The sequence below is a fragment of the Labrus mixtus genome, chromosome 7 (assembly GCF_963584025.1).
Source record: "Labrus mixtus chromosome 7, fLabMix1.1, whole genome shotgun sequence".
NCBI lineage: Eukaryota > Metazoa > Chordata > Actinopteri > Labriformes > Labridae > Labrus > Labrus mixtus.
Window position 1 is genome coordinate 15,091,701 of NC_083618.1, and position 26,219 is coordinate 15,117,919.

The 26,219-nt window shown below is 40.9% G+C and overlaps 1 protein-coding gene across 2 annotated transcripts in view; it reads right to left on the reverse strand.

The window, feature by feature from the left end:
• Positions 1-25,491, reverse strand: part of kif5ab (kinesin family member 5A, b) — a 68,321-nt gene extending 42,830 nt beyond the window's left edge. The window contains exons 1-4 of one of the 2 annotated variants that reach the window (XM_061043229.1): positions 24,789-25,491; positions 2,506-2,593; positions 508-581; positions 28-132 (exon numbers count right to left, since the gene is read on the reverse strand). In XM_061043229.1, coding sequence (XP_060899212.1) covers positions 28-132; positions 508-581; positions 2,506-2,593; positions 24,789-24,917 — 396 coding nt within the window. In that variant the 5' untranslated portion in view covers positions 24,918-25,491. The remainder of the gene's footprint in view (positions 1-27; positions 133-507; positions 582-2,505; positions 2,594-24,788) is intronic. The other variant, XM_061043228.1, reaches the window with a different exon arrangement.
• Positions 25,492-26,219: the final 728 nt, after the last annotated feature.

The window sequence follows — 26,219 nt, forward strand, 5'->3', positions numbered from 1 at the left end:
AGACACACGTGGAAAATTCACACCAACCTTAATGTGGAACTCCAGATTCTCATCCAGGGCAAATATATGTTCGAAAATGTCCTCTGCGATACGGGGGATGATTCCCATTCCCTGGGGATCATGAAGGTTCCCCTGCGGGAGGAAAAACCATAAGATAAGAAGTGGAGAGAGAGAGAAAGAGAGAGAGAGAGAGAGCGTGAAGAGCAGGATAAATGCAGACCTTGGGATGAATTAGGTGGAGAGAATCGTAAAAGAAAGGAGAGCAGAGTGGCTTTTGACTTTAAAAGGAACAGGGTTGTTTCCCAGAGAGAGCTGTAAAGAAGGTTAGCTCCCACAGAAGGCTGGTGAAGAGAGATAGTGAGTGATGACAGTGATGGAGGGAGATGTACTGTCAGGGCGAACAGAGCAGGAGATACCAAGAAGGGGAAAGACAATGTGTGCGTCTGTGCATGCATGTGTGTGCCTTGTAAAGAAGTCTACCATTTGAATTATTTAGCAATACTGTACCTCCATGGTGTGCGTTTTCCCCGAGGAGGTCTGCCCATAGGCAAAGATGGTTCCATTGTATCCACCCAGTACATCTAAAATGAGAAAAGAAGAAAATGAAAAACCTCTTACAGAAAGAGGAATAGCATAAAAAAAGAGGTTTGATTGTGAAACTGAAGGGAATAAAACAAGAACATTAGACAAAATAACAGTTTCAGCCAGACATGAATGGAAAGAAAAAGGGACAAAAAAACGTCGACGAGTTCCTGCAGACAAAGACAAATATCTCTGACCTTTGCGCCAAAGACGGATCAAACTGTGCTTCAGTGAGCCTGTGTGCACTCAGATGTACATTCGCTTTAAGCTTGGTTTGCTGCTGAGCGACCTCGGCGGCTGCACACAATAAACAACGTCTACCTGCAGGGTTAAAGTCACCAGGAGGCACTCAGGGAGGTACGGATATATTATTCTCTCCATTCATCTGTTAGGAGTGGCACTGAAAACAACAGCCCCTCGCCATTTGAGGTTATAAAAGCATCAAGTGGCTGAATGTCATATTGCTGACTAGGTCTTATAAAGTTCTGTGGTAAAAGTCAAACGGTGGATAAAGGAAAACACATTGCCCTGAACCGCCGGCTGCCACAGGTTAGCGGACCACAGAACAATCACAAAGGCTCCCAGCTGAAGCAAAGAGACGCCTTTCCCCTCCCATTCGTCAGCTTTACATAGTAAGGCACCGAAACAGAGTGCAAGAGAACAAAGAATAAAGAATCTGCCTCTGAGAGTAAATAAAAACAGCGGGAGATGAGGTCTCTTCACAACAGAGGAATACAGAAAGAGATACAGAGAGAGAAAGGACAATGAGAAGGGCGAGAAAACAGGTGGCAAACATAAGAACAGAAAAGGAGAGTGAGTAAACATGAATACGTCACAAATCCAGCTTTCCTCAGGCCTTGCTGACCCTCTTCATAACCCTTCTCCCCTGATGAATTACCAATCCTTCTTATCATCTCCTTTCTTCATTTCGCTAAATCCCAAAACCTTGAATCCTTCCAACCCTGTGTCACGTTTCATCTCGCCTCCTCTTTTTCGTCTTTTCCTCGGCCTACGTGATAATCTCACACTCTGTAAGAGATCTCCCACTGTATCAATCTGTTTTTCATGCTCCATATAGAGCGGGCTCACTTGCTTTGAAGGTGGCAAAAGATACGAGACCTTAACAAGAGGGGAGAAAAGAAGCAGAAATATGTAGAGACATGCAGATGAAGAGAAGGGCGGGGGGAAAGAAGATCTGACTCTTCAGGGTGTTGGTTTCGTTTGATCTCGGGGCCTTCTGGATATGCTACTCCCGCTGTGCTGGGATAAGCATGTATCTTGTAAACTAGTGGATTTTTGATGCCCATACCTGTGGGTTGTGTGACCACATTTTGTCATGGAAATTGGTTTCCTCACTCGCTTGTAAGGAGCAAGTGCAGATGCATGCTTCGGGCAATTAGGTTTCTACCCAAGTGTCAGATATGACTCTGTGTTTCACTTTGTCACTCACTCTTCCCTCTCATGTACATAACTTTATGTCCTGCCTGTGTGTGTTTCCAATTGTGTCCAACACCCTTGTTTTTTCATCTGATCCTTAGTAGTCTCACCTGTGCCTGGACACTTTATCCTTCTTCTCGTGATAATTACTTTTGTTTTTTTTAACTAAATACATTAAATGGTCTGCTTTTGGGTCCTCTCTTTTTCTGTTAAAAACAAAAGTGTACTCTACAAAACCATTTAGGCTGATTTATAGTCCAAAATTTCAATACAAGATTTCTAATCGTTGAAGAGGATAATATTTTTGGAGCTTTTTTTAATCAGCCAGTCAAAAAAAAAAGTTGGATTTGTATCAAACTTGATTTTGGCTAAAGCAGAAAAAAACCAGAGGATACGGTGATTCAAGAAGTCTTTGCTTTCTCCCTCGTCTTGTTCTGCTCATACAACTTGGATAAAATAGAAGAGAAAAGCATGTACTTGACTCACCTTTGACAATCTGCTTGGCGCAGATGTTGTAGACCTGCTCCTGTGTGGTGTTGGTGGGAAACACCTGGTCAAACACGTACGACTTCCCCTGCGAAAATCCACAACACAGACTCAAGTCAGTTACATGACGACACTGACAGTTTAGAAAGCACTCCTGACCACTTTCAACACCTCCTCCTCCCCTGCGACTCGCTGCTAAATCCACGCCGGGAAGTTTGTGAAGCCGAGGAGATGTGTGTGGATGCATGTGTGTATGCGAGTGTGTGAGAGAGAAAAGACTTCACACATTATGTTCCACACTTAAACATTATGTAAAACCATATTGCGACAATAAAAAAAAGGTCACACATCAATATTTTCTTTACGCACCATGAACGTGCTTTATTTGTAAAGTGTCCATCTGTGTATATCAGGCCTGGATAGCAGCACATATATCACATTAAGGGCCCCATCTGTCTGTTCTGAGTGGTGTGCGAGTTTTGTGTTGAATATTATATGTGTGTGTGTTTTTTTACGAGTGTTTTGAATGAGTGCAGTGCAGCTTGAAGCCTTGGGCAAGTCTGTGCGACCCCAAGAGAGACAGGAAGAGACATCACATGTGAGGGGAAGCCATTAGAGGCAGCGTTCAAGGACTCGAGGAGTGGAGTGATGGAGTGAAGAGGAGAAGTGGCGTGGAGGAGTAGAGCAGAGGAGTGAAAGTGGAGATATGGCAGAAGAAAGTGTGTGACCTGAAACTAAAGGATTGCATTTGTAAAAGAATAAAACACAAAGAGTAAAGGGTAAAAAAAAAAAAAAGAAAGCCATCAGGAACCTAATAAGACAGCCAACCAGCTAGCAACTAGGCATTAAACTAGTCACACAGCCAGGCAGAGATAATTCAACAAACAGTCTTTGACTATACCATTCAACCAACTAATTAGCCAGCTAGCATTATTCAGCTCATAAGCTACTTCACCCAGATATTCAGTGAACCACACAGTCACAAAAAGAATGAATTGCAGAAAAACAAAGTTCTGATGGCAGAGCGGGTCTGAGAGCAGTTTAGTCTCTAAATTAAAACAAGGCTGTACGAGGCTGTAATTTTACAAATAGTGTATGAGCGACTGGGTGAAAGGATGTATGTTTGTGTGAAGTTCAAAGCCGCAGTGTCTGTAATAGTACAAGGCAGCCTGCACCTCCCACAAACCCTGCAGACATCCAGTGTGAGACGCAGAAACACAGAGAGAATAAACTCCACACTCACACACACACTCATAGTTTCTGTTTGGCTGCAAGACTAACATATTGCAGCCCTGTCTCCTGGAAATTACAATAATTTACGTCTATCTACGTATGTCTTTTTTTTTATAATGAAGAATTTTGTTAACTTATGCAAAGTTGCAAAAATTTAGAAACTGACCGTATAGGTTTACTGGTGACATATTTCTTTATTTTCTTTCAAAATTAGCAATCTTGCAACACCATACTCTGGTATTGAGGTGGAGTGTTAGACGTGGACCCCAGACAAAAATAGGGTGACAGTCACCACTTTGTATTCCCGCAATCCACCCAATCTCCATTCTCCAAATTTAAGCACGGTATACATAAATATTGTGTTTCAGTGTTTGTGAATTCAAATTCAAAATGTCAGTGATTATTACATCATTGCATACAATCAGGTAAGCAGTTTTTTTAATATACGAACAAATGTCCAAGGAGAAAAAAGTTGCACACTGTACTCTACAAAAGCATTTAGGCTGATTTATAGTCCAAAATTTCAATACAAGATTTCTAATCATTGAGCAGGATAATATTTTTGGAGCTTCTTTTAATCAGCCAGTCAAAAAAAATGTTGGATTTGTATCAAACTTGATTTTGGCTAAAGCAGAAAAAATTGAATTTTAGACCACATCTGTGTCTCATAAAAAGCAACACTAATACCAAAATGAAATTCTCATAGTATTGAAATTATATACAAGCATAGTGGTTGAGCATGCAGATTTACACATCATAGAAGTCAGCACTATTGGCCTTGGAGAGCGGAGGACTTAACACGAGCAGACACAGGACTCATCCTGGGTGTTGACCTATATTTAACCATGAAAAGTGACTCAGTGATGTCTTTTTTTTAAGCCTGCAGAAATTCTGCTTACTTCTCAAAGCCCAACAATGAAGGTTTCTTATGTAATCTGGATGTTCTGTATAGTAGACAGGATTTGTATTGGACACAAACCAACCGTTTTACATGTATCCATATTGCCGTGAGGGTTGCATAGTGAGTAGGAAGAAGGAGCACCAAGTTACATAAGCAAGGCATTAAATCCATACAAGCTCTATAGGTCTTGTTCTATAAGCTGCCCCGACTAGGAAAGAGAAAGCAATTTCCCTACATGGGAAACACATTACACTTTATTTTATTATAAGGATAAAACCGCATGCATTCATCCCCAGGGAGAAAGATTAAGAAGGAAAAAAACAGGATCAGGGTTTTAAATTCTTTAATCATGAAAAAAAAAGAATAGAAAAAGTGTGGGCTGCTCCATCAAGCTGCCACACACTGAGCACCATCTTGAATGCTATTAGTTTTGATTAGTCCTAATAAGCTCACCAACAGTGATGCTAATGCCTTTCACTGTTACATAATCTACCGTAAAGAAAATGACATTTCAACGTGTAGAAACAAGTTACGTACTGCCCTTTACTTAAAAGCCATGCTATTTAGGAGGACGCTTTAAACCAGGATTATTCCTGCACCAGCGATCTGGGATAAAGTTCTTCTATAATCCAATGCACCTCCTAGCTGTTTTACATATGGGCCCTGCTGCCTCTCATGACTGTTATTATCAACAACTACAAAATATATAAACACTTTTCTATGGCTTGATCATTTCTTTATCTGTAGAACCTTTGTCAAAGAGTGAGATAAGATAGCCTAAAGGCCTCAATGAACAATACACTGCGTTCTGGTTTCTCTATCCATCCATCCATCAATTACCAAATGTCCCTCTTGGGATTAATTAAGTATTTCTAATTCTGATTCTGATTCTGATCTAGCCTAGTTTTTATCTTGTTTGGTAATATAAGCAGCTGCTGATGATCCCTCTTTGTGCTGTTTTAAAATGACAACATGCGTAGCCAATGGTGATTGCAGGATAATATTCCATAGAACGCAAAATAACCATCAGCCATATATAACCTTTAAAGTCTAGACTCACATATGCACATACGTGCTCTCATGAGTGACCGTGCAAATAAAAGAAAGACAGATCGACCAATTCAACGTGAAAGTCTGATCAACCCCATGTCTTTTTAAAGGCCAGTCAGAATGCCTGAAAACCAACAGCCAGCTGTACTACATGGGCAAGAAGCTACATTTTCCAGATTTGAAGAATATGTGAATAAAATGTCTGCAACTGATGTAATCACTAAGTCACATTATTTGTAGGACTGTGGCAAAAGAGACGAAAAGAAAGACAACAAAATGCTACAGCGACAAAACATATCCGCCATGTTTTTCCCCCCTCAGTTTGAAGTTAATTTGACGCTTGTTTCTCAACCTCTTGCAGAACAGCATCTTCATTTATTCAATTATGACTGATGTTCATCAGTAATGCAGTCAGTCATTTGTTAGTCTCGTATTCCTGAAATACCTCTTTAATCGATACACAGCTCACAGCACTGTAAACAGCTCTGTCAGTGGAAAAATGGCAAAATTTGGAGAAACGTCATGACCGTGTTTATGTTTAGTGTAGATTTGATGATGGATTCCTCACAAAGCTTTTGGATCATTAGGGGTATGGACAAGTTGCAGGCTGCGAGAGCAGAGCGTCACTAGGAGCGCCCGAAATGTTTTCAGGTAATTTACCTCTCACCTAAAGCCAGTGACATGAACTAAATATGTGTTACTCACAAAGGTGTTGGGTGAATGAAGCCACGAAGATTATTCGAGAGTTCAAAAGAGTCAGTATGTAAGGCAGTATAAGGCAAAGAGTTGAAAGATGGGCTCTACTGTTGTCATAGTTTCATTTTCAAGAAGAAAACAAAAGTCCCTATAAAATGTATTCAGAGTGTGTACAGGGTTACGGCTGCTGGCACCCTGCTGGCAGTTGATGGACTGAGGTGATGAAATAACCTGATTTGTGAGAAGTGTATTTTATTTCAGTCGCAACAGAAAACGTCAACATTGTGATATTTCTTCAGGCCCTCTAAAGTCAATATTTTGCCGCCAAAGTTGACACATTAAGATTAGACGAGCGTTGCTTTCTCAGTCTGCTAAGAGAGACTCTAGATGTTTTTCTCTTGACTCTCAAAGCATCTGTTCATAAGAAAGCATAAGGAAAGCAACTAAGGAAGGAAAGAAAATGCAATTTGTGCCACTCCCAAGAGCTGTAGCTGAAAATCAGGGAAGGTTTCTGCAAAACAAGACTCTGAGTGGGAACACTGACCTCCCACTTTACAGCCCAAGCTTTGCATAAAATAATTTGTTCGAGACAGAAGCTGAAGACATTTTGGCAAAACCCAAGCTTCCATTTTTTTGTAGCCTAATTCTCGTCCATATTATAATAGGATGAACTGTTTGGTTGCTGTTTCCAAGTGCTGTAATCACAGCTGCAGGTACAAACAAGCCTCCCATCAGAACTGATTATGCCTGACTCTTTTCCCAATGAGCCATTTGTAATGCTACACAGCACACATGCAAAACACATTTAATATCATAGAGGCAGTGAGGGAGTGAGAAATCATGATGTGGTCTTCATCGGGGTGAATAAAATGAGGCAGTTACATAAGCGGGATGAAAAAAAAACGGCCCCTTTGCTGGTCATTTGTTTTGCAGTCTGTGCCTTTACAACACTAATCTGCTCCTGTTCTGCTTACACATGATAATATCCTACATGCGCTATTACACAAATCTGTGAGCTCACCATGTCTACATGTCCATCTCTTACCCTTTTGCGTTGCCTAGGTGTAGAAACAATTTCTTCTTTGTGTTGGTTGTTAATCTAACTGATGTATTTTCAATGATGTGCACGGCCCTCTGATGTTGAATTCTGTAAATAAAAACGTGAACATGTATGCATGTGTTAGTGTGTTTCTGTGTGTGTACATGTGCAGATAACATGATGCTGCTACATGCTGACATTGTTTGTGGCCCTCAGCTTTGTATGAATGTCAAACACCCACATGTCCTGTCCAGCCTGCAATGTGCTGCTGTCTGCCAGGAAACAAAAGGGTTGCAGGCAGACAGAGAGAATGAGACGGACAGCTATAAAAAAAAGAAAAGAAAATGGCAAAAATTATTGGCAGCAGGCAACAAAGCTGAAAAAGAAGTCTTGGGTAAACTAAACAAAGAGAAGAAGAAAGTAACCAGTGAGTACCAGTGGCCAGAGTAAAAAAAACAAATAAATAAAAACAGCATAAACAGAAATAAAAGAGAGGCAGAGAGGGTGAAGTACTATCAGAAATCGCAGTGGGAAGGTGGAGAACATACAGCATGAGAAACAATCGACCGAGAGCAAGAAAATGAGATAGCCAGAACCAGAGAGAGAGAGAGATAAAGGAGAGGAATGAAGGGCTGCAGCAGCAGCTGCTGAATTTAGATGGAGGTCTTCTGGTACAGAGGGTTTAAGACCCCTGGGACCACAGAGGCCCCTCTCTCACCAGAGGGCTTGGCAGCAGCCAAACAGCAGAGTGCACAGACACATTTGAGCATTGCATTTGTGTCTGTGTGAAAATCATTTATTGTAATGAAGGTACAAACTAATTATATGAGCTAAAGGAGAAAAAAAAAGTGTTTTCCTGTGCAGTCTGCAAATGTGATGTTAAAAAAGACAACTACAGCTTTTTGATCATTAGCTAAAGCATTGGATAAATTACACAATTATTCCCTTATGATACAGTACAGTAAGGTTTAAGAGATCAACATGGATGTTAGACGTCCACCTGAGAGGAAATGTGGACCAAATTTCTTGGGAATTCTTGCAAGAGGTAATGAGATGTTCAGTTCAGAATCACAAATGTCAACTTCATTGGATAAGATACTAGGATGTGAATGTCAATTAGTTCCAAATCACCTAGTACAGTAGATGCTCAAACTTTGACATGCAGCATAAAAAGTCAGGGGATACATTCACATCTTTTTGGCACAATTGATCCTGTTTTCATTGCTGTTGAGACTTTTCATTCAAAGGTACACGTTTGAACCTCATTGTGACTATCACAACAGTCAGGAGGATACATCTATTTGGACCAAATTTCAAAATTTGAATCTTAATGTATCCAGTAGTTCTAACGATATTTTGGTCAAAAGGGTCGATGGACGCTGACATGCTCAGAATGAGTCTAAACTGAATACAACAAAAGCAACATTAACCAAAAACTCTGCTGTTCTAATTTGAAGTGTCCATACTGGTTCAATTAAAACAGTGCTTTTTTTTTTAACAATTTTTTTTTTTTTTTTAAGGCACTGTTTCTATTTTTTCCTATTGCTTGTGTAGCGCTGATTCGTGAAGTTGAAATGAAGCTTTATCTGTCTGACTAAGGACGGTGGCGGGAAGGAGCCCACCAGGGAGCTGAAGGTTACTTGTGTGAGTGTTCTGTTAGGCTGCATTACGGTCTACAGGCTGCTCATTATATTTGATGTCATTTACAGCAAAGAAACACATAATAGTCACAATTTAAAACATGTGATTTCAGTTTAGAAGATCAAACTAAGGAGGATGTTAGCAAACTCACTCATCTCTTACTTTAGAGATGACTTCTTTACTCTGATCTTGAGCACACAGCTCAAAGGTGTAAGAGGTTTATTTACAGACGTGTAGATAACAGATTAATTGTGGACACAGAGCGTCCAATACTATTGATGGGTGGACTCTAGGTGTTTGAGCCAAGCTTCTTGGTCTGACTAGTTTGGACAAACGTTTCATACAGATGGTTAAGGTCTATTCAATTTAAGTTGAACCTCTTGATTAAAGGTACCCTGTGAAATGTTTGACCATTAGTAACTTCAGACTTTTGGTTTGAAGAGCAGATTTGTCTACATCTTGTATAGAGGATAAGCCTAGAGGATAAGCCTCCCACAAATTTGTACCAATTGATGTGCTCAGAAAAGTAGAAATGTGTCAGCAAAGGTCGAGAAAAAGAAAAACTGCGATGGTAGGCATCAAAGTATTCAGAAAACACTTCATGTGTTGTTGAGAAAAGAAGTGCAAGTAAACATGACTTTGTTCACAAGAGAACTCCACAGAGCAGCTTGAAGGTCAAGCTGAGAGAAAGATTCAGTTATGTTATGAAACGGACATTAACGGTTGGTTGGGGACAGGGTGCAAACAGAAGGCAGCCTACCCCAGCTTTGAAGAGTTTTTTGACACAATAATTGCCTCATGCTACATAAATTACATAGACAGTATTTGACATTCCGCAGGTTTTACTCCCACAGTAAACCAAAAGGTCACATGTCAGAAAAATGTAAACAGAAATGTTTTTAAGATATGACCAATGCTTTCATTTTAGTGCAGGGACCATCATTGAAGGTACACTGACATTAGCCATTAAAAGAAAGCTAACACAAAAAAGACTTATATGATGAATATTTGTTCACTGCCAGTGCCAGCACTTTAAGCAAAAGCAAAAACAATACTTTTGAAAATGGACACACACACACACATATTTAAGTTCCATTCAGGGAGGTTTAATTCTTCACACATTCTGCCTGTCCATCTGATTTCATGCTAAAGTGTCTCTCCTACTAACCAAGAGATAAATGGCTAAATATTTAAAAGAAGAAAATGGATGTTAAGAAGATTATGCATGCGTTCTTTTTCCTCCTACACGTTGGTGGGTTGACAAGCAGGCGGCTGCTCACTTTTTTTTTTTGCTCCACAGCTCTTTTGAGTGGTTCGGTGTTGGAGGGTAAACTCGACTGGAGGCAGAGAAGTCGAGGTCCTGTTTTTCCTCACCAGACTCTGTGTGCGGGAATGTGTGTGTGTGCGTGTGTCTGTCTTTGAGCCAGTCTCTGTATCTGTCTGCCACCGCAAACTCATCTACTCTCCCCTCTCTCCTCACACACTGAATGCACACAGAGACTGTCGGAGGAGAGGAGTTGAACAGCAATGTCTGCTCCATCCGTCAAGCTAATCAGGCTCCGAGCTGCAGATAACACCATCATTAGTGATACTCTCCACCACAGAGCCCCCCCCCCCCCCCCCCTCTGAAAAGCAGGAGCTCCTATTTGACAATATTAGCAAACATTACTGTATTTCTTAATTCACTCTGCTGACAAGTCACTGCAAAGAGTCTCGAGGGCGAGGTGACGACTTCCTCACAAATATAGTAGTAAAATCTAAAAGCTGGGACACGATTGGTTGTTTTTCTGTTTTTTTGCACCTCTGTCGTACTTATCAAAGCACGTTTTGTAGCAAATTAACTTAATCACCAGCTTAGGGAACCAAAAGTTTACCACCTAACAGTACATTGTTAACATTTGTCTAATAATCTGACTTATTTCCCTGAGTCAAGTTGTTTATTAAAGAGCCACACATTGAAGTGGAGCAATTAGTCCCCCCATCTGAGCGAAATACTCTGCATAATTCATCAGGGGGAGAGAGGGAGAAGCAGGAAAACAGAGGGTAGAGAAGATTGGAGAGTGGAGGAGTAGAGTGCTAGAAGAGAGGGAAGCCATGATTGGTCTTTGTTCAATGAGTTTCAGACCAGAAAATATGAGCTACATCAACCTCCCTCTGGACTCCAGAGGAGGAAGAAAAAAGAGGTTTGGAGCTACATTCACATCCAGTCAAAGACAGACGGAGTAAAAGATTGTGAGAATGCAAATGAGCTGAGATGATGGCCTAAAAATTAGAGAACAGAAAGACAAGTAAAAGAGAAGACTGCAAAAAAAAAAACCCTGCAGAAAGACGTTCTTTTATTCAATTCTGAGAGTGTCTGGAATGATACATCCATTCAGCAATGACAGCACAACACAAACTGCATGTTTCTAAGGGGAGGTAAACCTCAATCTTTTTTGAGAATAGAGGCAAAATAGTCTGGAGAACAGAGAATAGAGGGATTGGCCTCCTCTACTTGATATAGTCCCAGTTAAAATAGTAAAATATTGATTCTTGATCAAATAGATCTAATCCCTAGGTCCATTTAGAAGCTGTCCGAAAATTCTTACAATTTGCAGTCACTGAATTTTAGGCCAATTTGAGGGAACAGAAAAAATGTGCATACAATGGTTGTTCATAAAGTGAACTTTTTTGCAAATATTTGATTATGATTACACGTTGAGAGATAGTCCAAATAAAGTCTCTCTACGCACTCCTGAGGAAATTATGGTAAGCAGTAAATAGGGCGCTTTTCTATACTTCCAACCACTCAAAGTACACTACACGTCACAATTACCCATTTAAACACACATTCATACACAGATGGATGTGCCCTTCAAAATTAACTCATCTAACTCATAGGCATAAACACACCACTTGCAAAGCCACTTGGAGCAATTTGTGGTTCAGTGTCTTGCCCAGGTTCACTTCAGCATGTTGACAGCATCAGCTGGGATCATACCGCCAACCAACTTAAAGACAACCAACTCTACCACTGAGCAACAGTTCAAGCGGCTAATTGCTCCACAATGTTCATGAGCAAGTTTCTCAATGTGTCTGTCTGCTGCAGATGCAAATGCTGAACCCCACATGATCTGTGTACAACCCTTCCATCTGCGCCATGCACTCAAGGGCTAGTCACACCCTCTCCAGTCAATGCTTGTGCTGCCTTCTGTTTCTGGTTCATCCCAAAAGCGCCACTCTGCTCTACTCCACCTTAAATAAGCACAGCACGTGTCCAGCAGATCATCCCAGACAGGAAGTCAGAAATGGGAATGCATAGAGCATCCTGTCAATTTCAAAATAAAACGATCGTATAACTAATCACATTATCAACATTATGTTGGAGAGCAAGTCAACCTACGAAATGCAAAGTAAGCCGTTGTTCTCCATATATGATCTTCTGAACTCGCCAAACCAGCTCCTCTGGGCCAAGCTGAGGTAGTGCACATGCCATTGTGTAGTATAACCCTTTTCACACATACGGAAATCTCCTGAAAAACTCCGGAGATTTGGCTACCCGGAGGGACTTTAGGCTGTGTGTGAACGCAAACAGCCACATTTTTCGCGCAGACTTTACCCGGAGTTTCTCCAGCCAGACCCCTAGTATTTTATCAGCAGAAAGTCCGAGTGAGCTGATGTCTGAACGCAGCCGCATATACTCAAGAGGATTCAATTTGAGCCAATGGGACCCGTGTGACGTTTATATACAGTGACCGGCTAAAGTGTCTGCACGCGACCACTACGATCTCCGTGCACGTAATTAAACGGCTGCATTATGTTTTCTGTTCGTCAGTATGTTGTTCTCCTCTCTTTTGTGGATGTTGTCATTCCATTGGATTACACATAGCATTGATATAAAGGCAAATATTCTCATTATAACGTCGTGTAGCGGACTCTGTTGCTTCGGCCGCTACTTCCACGTTGTTTACTTACATCACGTCTTACCTTGGGAAATCCCCCGACCCCCTTCCCTCTGACAGGGAAAGTCCCCCGCTGTGAGGAGCATATGTGAACGGCTAGGTCGGGAGAATCTCCGGAGCGGTCCTCCTGCAATTATCTAGATATTATCCGGAGTGCATATGTGAAAACGGCACACACACAGATGTGACACACACAGATGTGACACACACAGATGCTGTGGGGTCTCGGAGTACAAGTGAACCATAAAGATAGAGTTGAAAGTAAAACTATGAACCCAAACTTCCATTCCTTTAAAGTCAAGGGATCAGAGGAGTCCAGTAACCTGCAACTACAAGCAACTCCTCACAATGCGCCATGATTTCAAACAATCATTTGATGCAAAAATGTTTACAGTCTGAATCTTTCTGGTTTCTCCATTGACACGGACCACCAGTATCCTCATGTTTAAATGATAAGTCCTTCTTGTCTTTATAGGAAAAGCTCAAGGGTGCACACATAGACCCAGGAGAGCCCAGAGCAACAAAGCACAAAGAAAAAACAGCAACGCTCAGAGAAAATTTTACCCAGTTCAAACTGACTGGCTACCCAGATACTGCAGAGACTGACAGAATAAAATAGATTGAAAGAGAGCGAGATTGGTGAGGGGAAGGGCACGAAGGAGAGAGGAAAACACTTGTCAACAATGACGAAGAAGCCTCATCACCTAAGTGACACTTTGACTGTTCCAGTGCTCGCAAGCAATGTCACAACTGATTGGGCCTCCAGCCTTCACATGCCTCCAGTTACTGAGGTTTATAGAAACATAACAAAATATAGAATTGAGACTTGAAAAAGACAAGAGTTGTCTTGTCTGAATGGGGATCAGCGACCTCAGACTGGAGCACTGAGCTTTGATCATGGCCTGAGACAGTCTAAGAGCTATTAGCCCTCCTCTCTCTCAAAGGGAATATTTGATGTCAAAGCAAACACCTGAGGTCTCATGGACTCGGAGTCATTACCTCTGTTTCAGCCCACAGCCACAAGCGCTCAGCTCAATGTGGGCATACATGAATCCAGTCAAAATTAATTCACGAGAGATACAAGCTTGCTCCTGACAGCAGCTTTGTCTCTGTCTGTGCCGCTTCAGCACGTCAGGGAAAAAGCCAAACACATTTAGCTATTAACACTGAGAAAATCCTGTTTTCCAAGCATTCCTTAAAAAAGCCTTGTGCCTAATATAGCGCTGCATGTGTAAAATAATCCAATTAACACTTACTAACACTGTGGGGATAGGCAGTGCATCAATTTTTCACAAGTACAATTTCATCTGAATGTTTTCTTTTTTTAAAAAGCAGACGGATCGACATGCTGAGAGGTGGAAACACTGAACACACTCTCTTTTTGCAAGGGAGGCCATGTTAACAGAGCCATCAATCCCTCTCTACCACTAATTCAGTTTGTACATCAACCCCTGAGCCTAATGCATTGAGTGAATTTAGGAGAGAGGTGATTCTCCAATGAAATGATAATGCAGCCAACTTATAATGCAACCACGGTAGACATCTTTAGATCTGTGCCAAATTGAAATGGAGGTTTGGCGTTGTCCTGGTCCAACGTTGCAATTAAATCTGAACCCATGCAGAGCCTCGACATTGAATGAAGAAGACCCATGCAGTAATCCACCAACTATATCTGCATTACACTTCTAGTACGAGCCCTGTTAATGGACACATGTGCCAGAGAATGAATAATAAATTAGTTCATGAAAGGCCGGGATGGAAATATGGAAACATGAGCTCAGATTTCATCAACTTCTGTTTGCTGGCAGCCATTATTAAACCCAGTGACCGAAGGGAATAGCTTGGTGGAAAATTAAGCTATCCAAGAACTAGCATTGAGCAATGATTTAAATGTGCCGTTAAAATCAACAAGAGGGTTATTGGGATTCTCTTTGTAACTCAGCCGCAACTAATGACTGAGCTGTGTAGGGAGGTAATTTGGATAACAAAAGGCCTCCAGAAAAAAAAAAGTGAATGGTATTAAGAGTTTGCATAAAATGTAATTAATTAGAAACTCGGGGAGATGGAAGAGGTCGAGTAAAGGAGCAAGAAAACAGTATGTTGTGATTATTGATGTACCCACTGGGAGCAACAAAGAAACGGCAGCATGCAATTCTAGCCTGGAGAAGTGTTTTTAAAAGGTCTGGACTGGGACCACATCAGGGCCACGCACGGATTAAAATAAGCTTGAAATTCTTGTTTGCCAAGGTTTTTCAAAGTCTCTCTTACATAAGGCGATTTTATTAAAATCTTAAATTAGATTAACCTAGATCAAAAACAGTGGAGGAAAATGTGCTTGAAAGCGTTGCTCCCCCGAGAAAGGAAGAAAAAAAAAGTGACCTCGAGAAGATGTCAGCGTTCTCAAGTGTCAAATCTATAAACTGAACTTTGATTAATTGAAGGAAACAGAAATCCTGCATGATAGGGGATGCTCCTTTTGTTTCCTTTAAGGGTTTCCTTCTTGTCCTATATTACAGCACATATATGGCACCAACTGCTCTGGGTCTTGGCTTGTGAACACACGTGTTTGAACATGTGCTGTTAGTTAAGATGTCGCCTCAGCAGGGACCGAGGGGGCAGACACAGGGACCAGGCAGCATCCTGGGCAGGGCCGTGGCTAATGAGGAGAGGATGCTCCATTACCGCACCCCGCAGCTAAAAGCCTCGCAGTCATAGCCCACTTCTGTCATAAAGGGAGAGAAACGGGCAGAGAAGGGCTGACGAACTGGCACAAGCTTATCAAACCTCAGCATGTGTGCACGCTGGGTAAAAAAAAAAAGATGAGCTGAAGGAAGTGGCAGCTAACGCACTGACTGTGACTAAAGACTAGAATGGTGACTCTTGTATTAACCCATCAGTGATTGTTAAATAAACTTTATGTAAAGGCAAAGTCGCAATCACACTGCTGTGGTGCAAATAATTCCCATTTGGGTAAAACAGACTGTAAATTCAGAATGAGGCACTTTAAAAAACACGTGCAAAAAATCAAAAACATGCAAACATGGAAACATCTTGCAATTGAATTTTTTTTTTTGCTGCCAAAGCCAAAATATGTGCAATTAAAGCAAATGTGCTGCAAAGATACTCCTTTTCGGAGTATGTTTTTTTTCCCGTAGTTAATCAAATGGAGCTTAGTGTCTGACAGTTTCTTTTGAATATTCATATAGCAGTATAAATATCTGATTGACACTGATTTAAAGCACATTTTATCAATATTTAAGTTTGTTTTGAATCCAATGATAACAAGCATTTGATTTAACTTAGTAGTTTTTGAGACATAACCATTTCTGGTATTATTATAATTATTCTTCCAATTTGAGTCTATTAACATAAGAGCAATCTCCTTTTGATCAGTTTTAACAAAATAAGACACGTGTGAAGGTTTCTGTGATTACATGTTTAAAAATGATTTTGCACCTAAAGGCCAGACAGCGTTAAAAAAGCATTATGATTAATAGAATATATATTTTCCATTAGCTTTTCCAGAGAAGAGAAGAGAAATATCGCTCCCAAACCTTGAGTTTCCAACAGGCTTTCCCAACAATTTAATGGCTAATGAGCTTATGGTTGTGAATCTATTCTGTTTAATATCAGGGAGGAGAGGGGAAGGAAAGCAGGTCGGCCTTATTGATATGGGTTGTGTGTATAGATTAGGCTCTCTAAAGCTTAAATAAGAAGAAGATAGCCTCAAAGAAGTCGTGATTAGAATATTGATTTAGCTCTTGAAATACAGAAAATGGAATCTCCATCTCCTCAGCAAACCCATTTCTAATTTTGAGGGTTCTCACATCTTTGCTGCTGACTGCCATAAAGTAAATCTCACAAAAATTACTTCATCCTTTAATTCAGAGTCTGATTGACGGGAGCCTCCCCTCCAGACACCATGAAAAGCTGCTGGAAGCCTCTACCTTTACTTAATGAGATGACAGACGATGCTGAGCTCCTTCCCTCCCATATTCCCAAAAGCATAACTGCTGAGTCATGTGGAAATGAGCGAGCGGTAGAATCATTACACCATGAAATACAGCTAGACAGAGAAAAATGGAGTGAGAGAAGACGAGGGAGAGAAGAGGGAGGATGAGGTCTGATCCCATGTGGTAGTGCTCCAACGGCGACGTCCAACGGGGAGAAATGAGTGCAGATCTTGACCCAACGCAGCAATCCCATTACACTTGCCTAATTGGATAGGGTGTGTGCGCTGCAGTGATAGAATTAGAGCACTAAAGCTACACCAGGCAGAGATGAGGGGAGCCCTCTGGACCTCCATTTATGTGTCTGTTTGGCTTGCAGACAGTTAAAAGAAATATCCTTGAGGAGAAACAGCGCCAATGCAACCATAAATAACCAAAGGTACGAGACAGGTAGATGAGTTTCCTCTCCGCCCGACACACTCTGTCAACAGTTTGTTTCGACAGCAGCTGTTTCTCCTTCCTATTTTTCACCGCAGCCTCTAATCAAGAAAGAAACAGGAGAATAAAAGAGAATCAGCTCTCAGCCGGGCACGACAAGAAAAGCGCTGCAGCTCCATCAGAAACCAGACGCTTAGAAACTAAGTGGCTGCTGATGAATAATCAGTTAATTTTCAACCATATTACATGCCTATTTTCTGCCACAGTAGCTTGCCATATAATCCTTTTTCATTTTCATAATTTGAAGACAGAGCTTTCAGGTGAGAATAAGCACCTCCTTGTGAAAAGAGCAAATGAAATTGTGAGCTTTAGTGCAGAGTAAATTCTGTGGACTGGTATAATCCTATTCTTCCTAAAAATGTAAACAAGCTGTATTTCTCTACAGCTGTGAATACAGCAGCCTTTAAAGCCCTGGGGTTTCTATATTAGACTTGTAAGCATGCGAGGGAACAGCAGCCATGGAAAGGTAATCCATAGGATTATAAATGGTGCGCAGAAAATAGAGAATCGATAGCTCTTTAATGCGCACATTTCAATTGGACTGTAACACGTGTGGAGGGACCTATTTCATCACCACCAAGTTCACCCTGATCGCCATCTGTCATATCTTTCATGGGCCAACAAAACAAGATAAACAGAAAAATCCATGTGAATGACAGGAAGGTCAAAGTAGAGGTCAGGGACTTGATATAATGAGTGTTTTAAACAAAAGTCAACACAACAAGACAGCATTCGCACACAACCTTGGGCTGAATTCTGCAGAATAACAGCTGCAAGTTGGCAGAGCAGACTTTTCTTGTTATTTCTGAGTTTTTGTCCAACTTCATATCAGTCTGATCTTTTTTATTTTTTAGATGAAGGCTCATTAAAAGCGAACGTCTTATCTTGGAAAAAAGAGTCATAGTTGCAGAGAAACAGTCACATGAAGCTGAAGAGACAGAGTAAAATCCACCGTGGAGATTTGCTCTTGCTTGCTAAAAATTCTTAGAAATGATGTGTGATCTAATAATCTTTCACCAAGTTATGTCATTCTTCTTTACCCCCTAAAGCTATCTCAGAGCAGGCAGCTAAATATAATCACAAGGTTTTGCAACAACAGCAGCCAAATGAACCATAAAATGATTTCATTTTGGACAAAGGGGGCTGAAAATGAGGCCTCATAAAGCCCTGACGGCTTAAAGAAATATGACACCAAACAATCATTGTGCAAATAACACAGCTGTATAACAGCAGTTATTTCTTATCATCATATACAGCCGCTGTTATGATTTATATATACCCACAATTCATTTTTTAATAAACCAGGACTGTGTATGGCTCATATGGCACTGGCATGTCATATCTGTATGTCAGCGGCTGAGAGCAAGAATGAAAAAATGTAATATCTCTCTGCCTCTGAGGCGTCCATGATCAGTTATTTATTCATAGAAGAGAATCCAGAGTGTGATTCATCGTGGCAGTCTCTTTTGCCTGCCAGAAGATTAGGAGGGACAATCTGGCCCCTGTGACGCCGCATTATTCCAGACACTGAAATACTAGAGACAGCTGTGTCACTCCTCTGTGAAGCTAACACAAAGGCTATGCCGAGGGGCAGTAAAGCCCCAGTATGAGGTTTATAATGTCACACAGACACTCGGACTCACAGGGCTCCACAGGTGGCCATGCATGTGTGATGAAAACAAACAAACAAAACAATCCCAAAATAATGAAGTTATTTCTTCTTGGGAATGTGACATTTTGCAGGTTGTCATTTACATCGCAATGTCTCAAACTGCTGCAAGGAACAGTCCAGGAACCTGACTGTCTGATTTGTGCAGAATATGGTTTACTTGTTCTGCACACACGGATGTAATCGATTCTTTTCATAATTCTGGGGTGAATGAGTAATTCTGCTCAGTTCTCTTGAGTTTCTGCTGATTATGATTTTCACACAGAAAAGTCCAATGCTGAAATTCAACCAAAGGTACCCAGGAGGGGTGCCGGTTGCCCTAGCAGATGTGTCGAGCGTCCCCATGTGCAGAGGCTGTAGTCCAGCCTGGGGGCGACTCCCTCCCTTTGCTCCTTTCCTGCAGGTCGTTCCTTGCATGTAGTTCCCCGCTCTGTCTACTGTCCTGTCTCTCAAATTCACATTAAGCAGAGTTTGTATGCTTAATACTCAATATTTGGTGAGAGCCTGTCTGACACAGAAAATCTCCTGCTGTGTACGTCATGAGTGACATTGCATGTCCAGAAGTTGTCAGGATTTGAATGTCCAGAAATTGTCTGGAAATTGCCAGGAGCTCAAGAGTCAACTGTTCGCTACACTTACATGCAGACGTCTGTTTGTAGAAAATAATTTCCGCCTCTTTTGATCTTGACACAGACCGTTTCTCTGAATACAGAAAATGCCAGCTGTGTTGTTAGTGGACAATACAACTCAGAAAACAAACAGAAACCCAACACTTCTGACACCTAAAATCGTGAAATTTGCTGAATCTGTTTTACAAAGATTATCTGATGTGTGAAAGAGTCCTCTGAACGCTACAAGTACTCCACCAATCAGATAAGTTCAGAGTATAAGAAGTACAAGACTGCACCCTCAAAGTATTGTGGCACTGAACTTTTACAACCCCATAAGCATGGTCTTATTAGGGGGTTAAATGTTGTTCAGAGTACTTTTTAGTTGGTAATAATTAAGTCTCTAGCACCATATGCTGACTGTCTGAGTTACTCCAAAACTATAGTGCCCTGGGAAAGTTCCTGCTGTGGAAATGCTGCTAGTACTATCCCTTTAGCAGGGACTATTTTGCAGAGAAAAATTAAGTAACTTGGACTTTTATTAGATCCTGGTTCATGCTGTGGATCTGAGTACCTCCTAAAGTCCCAGTGTATGGGGATGTTCCTGCGGTGGAAAAGCAGACTTAGTTGAGTCTGGAAAAACTGAGTTGAATTCTCAGTACTCAGGTCTGTGCCTGAGGACCCTAATTGAGTTTTAAAGCTGCATTAATCACATTTTAATTTTAACAAAGGATCAAATGACTGTGTAATTCAAACAGGTCTGCTCCGACAAATCCCACAGATAACTACCATCGAAGTCTGCAGCTACACTCAGTTCTGTGGAGCGTTTAAGCATCTCTCCTCTCAATAATTTGATTTTATGACCTATGACTTTACTCGCCACTCTCAACATCCTTCATTTCAGCTGCAGAAGGCATCTGTCTAAAGTGAAAATGCTCTCATAAACTCACTTTAATCTACCTGCCAAGCTCCACACAGCACACAGAGCAAAGCAAAGTAAAGACAAACAAGCCAAGCGTAGCGGAACATTTAAGAGCTAAAGAGCAAGATATTTCCCTCAGGAGCTGGTGGAGACCCAAACATTAAATCTAGGCGCATTCAAGTGGTGGCCAGAAACAAAACTCCCAATGAAGACTGATGTTGCTTTGTGTCTGTAGCCTTAAGGCCAGATTATGTAACTTTAGAAAGAAGGAGTAACAACATCTTTTTATTGCAAAGGAAAGGTTCAACTATAAAATGCAACCTTAGTCAATCTCATTCACTCAGTGGGTTAAATTGTTGCGGCTCTTCTTCATCTGGTGGCTTATGAAAGCTTGTGTTCGGAGACATTAAAACAGATATTTTGGTGTAAATGATATTCAACAGTCAGTTTGTCATCTTTATTACCTTTTCCACTGTGCTGTGTTTTGGTCTGTCATAAATAAAGTAGTGAAAATGTCTTTGTGACCACCTGAAAAGACTAACCCTAATGAGCCATTGGTAAAGTCACAGTGTTGCTTTAATGAACCCCTTTTAGAAAAATAACCAATCCACTGAACCCAAACTCTTGATTCAGACAGCAAGTTTGAAGTTGAATTCTCTCGGCTAACTCTCATTCAAACGTTTTTTTTTGTGTGATTAGTTTAGTTCGATTGATCAAAATTCAGATAGTAGTTCATTCAGGGTTCTTTGATTTTTGACCCTAGAATGAAACATCTAACAAGTCAGACTTCACCTGTCCCCCTTATTTTCAGGCCCTAGAGACATTCGTTCATCAATTCCAAGCATGCCAACACACCATCTTCCCCTCTCTCTAATCTCTCCCAGGCTCCTCCTGTCTGCCACCGAGGTGCAGCCGTACCATCACTCAACCACTCAAATCATTGCCTCTGTCACTTAACAAGTCCTGGAAGGAGACTTCCTCCTCCAGCAGACAAATGTGGGGCCAGATGCCGATTGTTTCTATCAGCCGTCACGATGTGAGGGCTTAGCTGTGGCTACGAGATCCCTGCAGCATGCCTGCCAAGCTTGCGTGCCGGCCTGATATTTTAAATCCTGATACAATCCGACTGCCGCGCCATTTAAACTCTCAAGAGACATTTTTTTTATTTTACAAGTTCCTCTGAGAGTATTTCAGAGCTACAAGAGGAGAGTTACAGAGAGAAAAATACAGTCTGAATACATTTGCACATCCAAGAAAATACAAATCTGTGTAAGCTCAACAGTAATTACAGTCGCAGAGATGAAAACTGCATGCCTGCTTTTATGATAACAGACGACCAAAGAAAAGTAAAAAGAGGCGCAGTAAGAAGATGAACAACTGGAGATGTAAGACTGAACTGCAAGCTCCCGTTTCAAGATTTCACCAGTTTTGCAGATTGCTGCTGCAATACAGATGTGTAGAAAAAGGAATAACAGCAGTACAGTGTGTATGTGATCGTTTCATAGTAACAGATAACAGTTTACCTAATTGGTTAAAATCATTCTACTCCATTTCCGCAATTACTGTTTCTAGCTGTCATCATTTGTAGGCTAGTAGAAAAGTATATATTTCCTCTGTTTAACTCACAATGCAGCCTGAAAGGAGCAGAAACACTGACATGAAACAAACCTTTTACTGTAAGACAGCTGATTCAAGATACTAGAATTTAAATCTGGGATTTAAAAAAAGCTCGTCAACTGCAAGACTGAATATCTGAATGATATCTTTTTTCATTCTTGTGCTGCCTTCAAGCACACCCTGAGTACATTTTAATAAAGCTGCCAAGATTGATGCAGGAATGAATGATTTCACGCTGCTTTATAATGCCAACCTGCCATTCCTAAACAAAGCATCAAAATAACGTGATAATGAGCCTTCAGTTCAGGCTGCTTCTGGAAGATATCCTGTTGCTACAACACAGTCACATAGGGATATCTACCTCAACACCGCCGCCACCATGCATTTTAATATATGTGTGTGTGTGTGTGTGTGTGTGTGTGTGTGTGTGTGTGTGTGTGTGTGTGTGTGTGTGTGTGTGTGTGTGTGTGACAAGAAAGTAAGCCAATAGGGATTTTCTGCTGTCTTCATCATCACTTGAAGTCAACCCTCAGGCCAAATGGGTGTGTAGCTCTCTCTCTCTCTCTCTCTATCCTTCTTTCTATTCTTTCTCTCTCTCTCTTTTTCTCTCGCTTTGTGTGTGTGTATGTGTGTGTGTGTGTGTGTGCATGTGTGTGTGTGCATGTTTCCAAATGTATATCACAAGCCGTATTGAATGAGTGCACCTATAGTGTATGAAAGAATTTTAGCCGGCATGTGAGCCTATTTCTTTTCACATGGTTGCTTTATTAATTGTTTGTTTGCCTGTGTGTGTGTGTGTGTGTGTGTGTGTGTGTGTGTGTGTGTGTGTGTGTGTGTGTGTGTGTGTGTGTGTTTGTGTGTAGCTTCAAGTCCAAAGCATGAGCAGCATTAAGGGTGTGAATACATGCATACAGTACATACAGTGTGCATACAATATGCATGTATCAGCTTGCATGTGGGTCAATTTCTGAGCGCATGCTTCTGTTTGTCTGCCTGTATGTGGGTGCTGGTGAATATCAACGGTATATGTGCATGCCTCAGATATGTGTCTCCATTTCTGTGCACATGCTTGTCTAGATTTGTTGGTGATTCGTGTTTGTGTTTTTGTATGTTTTGTGTGTATTTCTCTGTCTGTAAAGCAAGAGCAGTGATATGGGTGTGGTACAGTAAATGCATAAATACAGGGGATGCACATGTTCAAGCTTGCATGTGTGCCCATATTTTGTCTACATGTGTATTTGTGAGTCTATTTGTCTATGCTTGTGTTTGTGTGTGTGTTTTGCATGTATGCGTATTTACGTGTGAATCTGTGAGTACACAGTAAATGCGCATGTTTCAGCCTGAATGTGTGTCCATTTCTTTTTGCATACACATGTTTGTATTTTTGTGTGTTTGTGTGAATCTGTTCATATAAGTACATGTGCATGTTTCAGCTTGTATGTTTGTCAGTTTCTGTCAGCATGCATGTGTTTTCATACATGTGTATCTGAGTATGGGGGACGGGGGTTGTGTATGTTTGTGTTTTTGTGTATGTGTGTCTCTCTCTCTCTCTCTCTCTCACTGTATTAAAGTACTTAAGTAAATGTAAATATGCAGTTTAAGTGCAAATTACAGCTTCCATTTTGACCTGCCTGCATGTGGTTGTATTTTTTCATTTATTTGTAGAATTTGTGTCTTGAGTGTTAGCATGTCCAGATATGCTTTACATCTAAACAACAGGAACATTTGCTTGTAGAGCGCTATGATCATCCACTATTAACCTCAGTCTCAAGCGAGCATCGATAAGATTGATCAACATTTTATAGCTTGGGTTCATTTTCATTTCAGCTCCACAGCAGTGACAGCAATCATCAGAGACAAAACCAAAAATCCATTTACTGGACAGACACAGCCCACAGAGCGTAATTACGACTCTCGGGGGGGATTTGCAGTGCCTGATGATTCAACGGTGCATATAAGACTGACTACAAGATACATCACCAGCTATCATTCAAACTTGCAAATGCGAAATCCAGCAGATCAATACAACAGAAGGAATAATGAGGCAGAGTGTGGGATCATAGAGGTGGGGTCGAGATCCAAGTTTTTTTTTTAAATCACAATCCATGTAAAGCTCAGGATTGTAGACTTTGCCTGAATACCAAAATGGAAGTGATGAATCTTAAAAAAAAAAAATCTAAAATCCTGATTTGAGTTGCAATTGCTCAATTTGATACTGCCTTTTTTTTCTGTAAGGTTCAGCCCACATTACAGACCATACCTTGAAGCCTTTTTGCTCATTAATGGCAGCAGCACACACCTGAATGAATGATGCAACATGCTGATGAGGACACTGATACTGGCTATACTCAGTTTGATCCCTGTCAGATCCCTTCCAGTCCTGTCTAGCCGGTGTTTGATGTGTGTGCCAGATGAAAAAGTGTAAGCCCTAGCGTTAGCTCACATCGTCTGCATGGAAAGGTGACAGAAAAAAAAAAAAAAGGACGAGGGAATGAAGGGAGGGTTAGAAATAACTTACCCCGAGGATGACAGTGTCCTCTCTTTGAAATATTGGGATGAACTTATCTCCTCGTGTGATTTCGGACTTGTTCAGAGGGCGAAATCGACACAACACCTTGATATTGCATTCCGCGTTAGAGTCAGACATCGTGAAGACAAAAATAATGCGCTTCCGAAAGATGAAGAATTTTTAGATTAAAAAAAAAAAAATCTCCTGTAGACAATATTCCCTTTTTTTTCCCCGTAAAGAGGAGTGTGCACACCACCGGCGTCAATACCTACATTCAAAGCGACTCTTGTAGGCGAAGCATTTTGCAATTATGGACAACTACGAGTTTTTGGAAGAGACTACAGCCAAATTCAAAAAGCAATTTAAAAAGAAAAGCAAAAAGCAACCCTTTTGACGGTGTTTTCTTGTTTGAAATGACCTCAAAGCAAATTCAAGTGCAGTTATGAGGCGCAGAACAGATGGAGAGTTGTATACGCAGAGCATATCCCAAACTGGTCCGGTCGGTGTAGTGTCTGGATGGGCTGCAGCCTACTCACAAGCATGCCTTGCCTTGGATCACTGTCAGCCGTGCTCGCTCTCTCACTGGGGGCGGGGCTTGCGAAAGTAGCGACTCAAATCCTCTCTCATCAGCACCACCGAGCACAGGGACCGAGGAGCAGGAAGAGCTATGACTCTGTTTCTTATTCCTGCAACCACGTCTACACACGAAGTTCTGTCTTTTTTTTTTTTTTTGTTATTGTTGCACTTGTTGAGACAAGTTCTGTAGTCCAGAGTATATAGGCCAGTGGTTTTTAAGAAGAACCTCTCTTTTCTCTGAGTCAGAACCAGACTTGTCATGGTAATGCTGCTTTGTATGACTAATTCATAATAGGAACCAATGCTTCATCAGCTTTGCTCAGGGATAACTTACTCCAGTGATGGTGCTCCAAAGGACTCGAGAGACACAAATTCAAAGCAATAAAGATGTCTTACAAATCCCCAAGCTGGATAGAACTTCTACATATTCTCAGTTGTGCACCAATTTCTTGTGAAAATACTGGAATAATCAATGGCAAGCTATGTATGTAGGCTAAACCTATTCCTATATCCACCCTGTCCAATAATGTTATAGATCTGTGTTATTGGCTAACAAATATGGGGGGATCATGTGCTGTCAGTAAAGATCTTTAAACAGCTTCAATGATCATAAATCTGTAAGAGCTAGTCATTGACATGTTTCCACAATGTGTGTTACCACATTGCTTTTCTTCTTTCATAGAATGACTGTTAGGCTATTATCTGAAATCTAGCTATTTATCATATATGTAACATACTTAATGCAAAAACTGTCTATAATATTTTTTTTTAATCCAATACTCATTTATATTTGTCAAATTATGTAATCACTACTTTTCTGAACATGCATAGGGTAGAATTTTATTTTCATCTAGGATTTAAAAA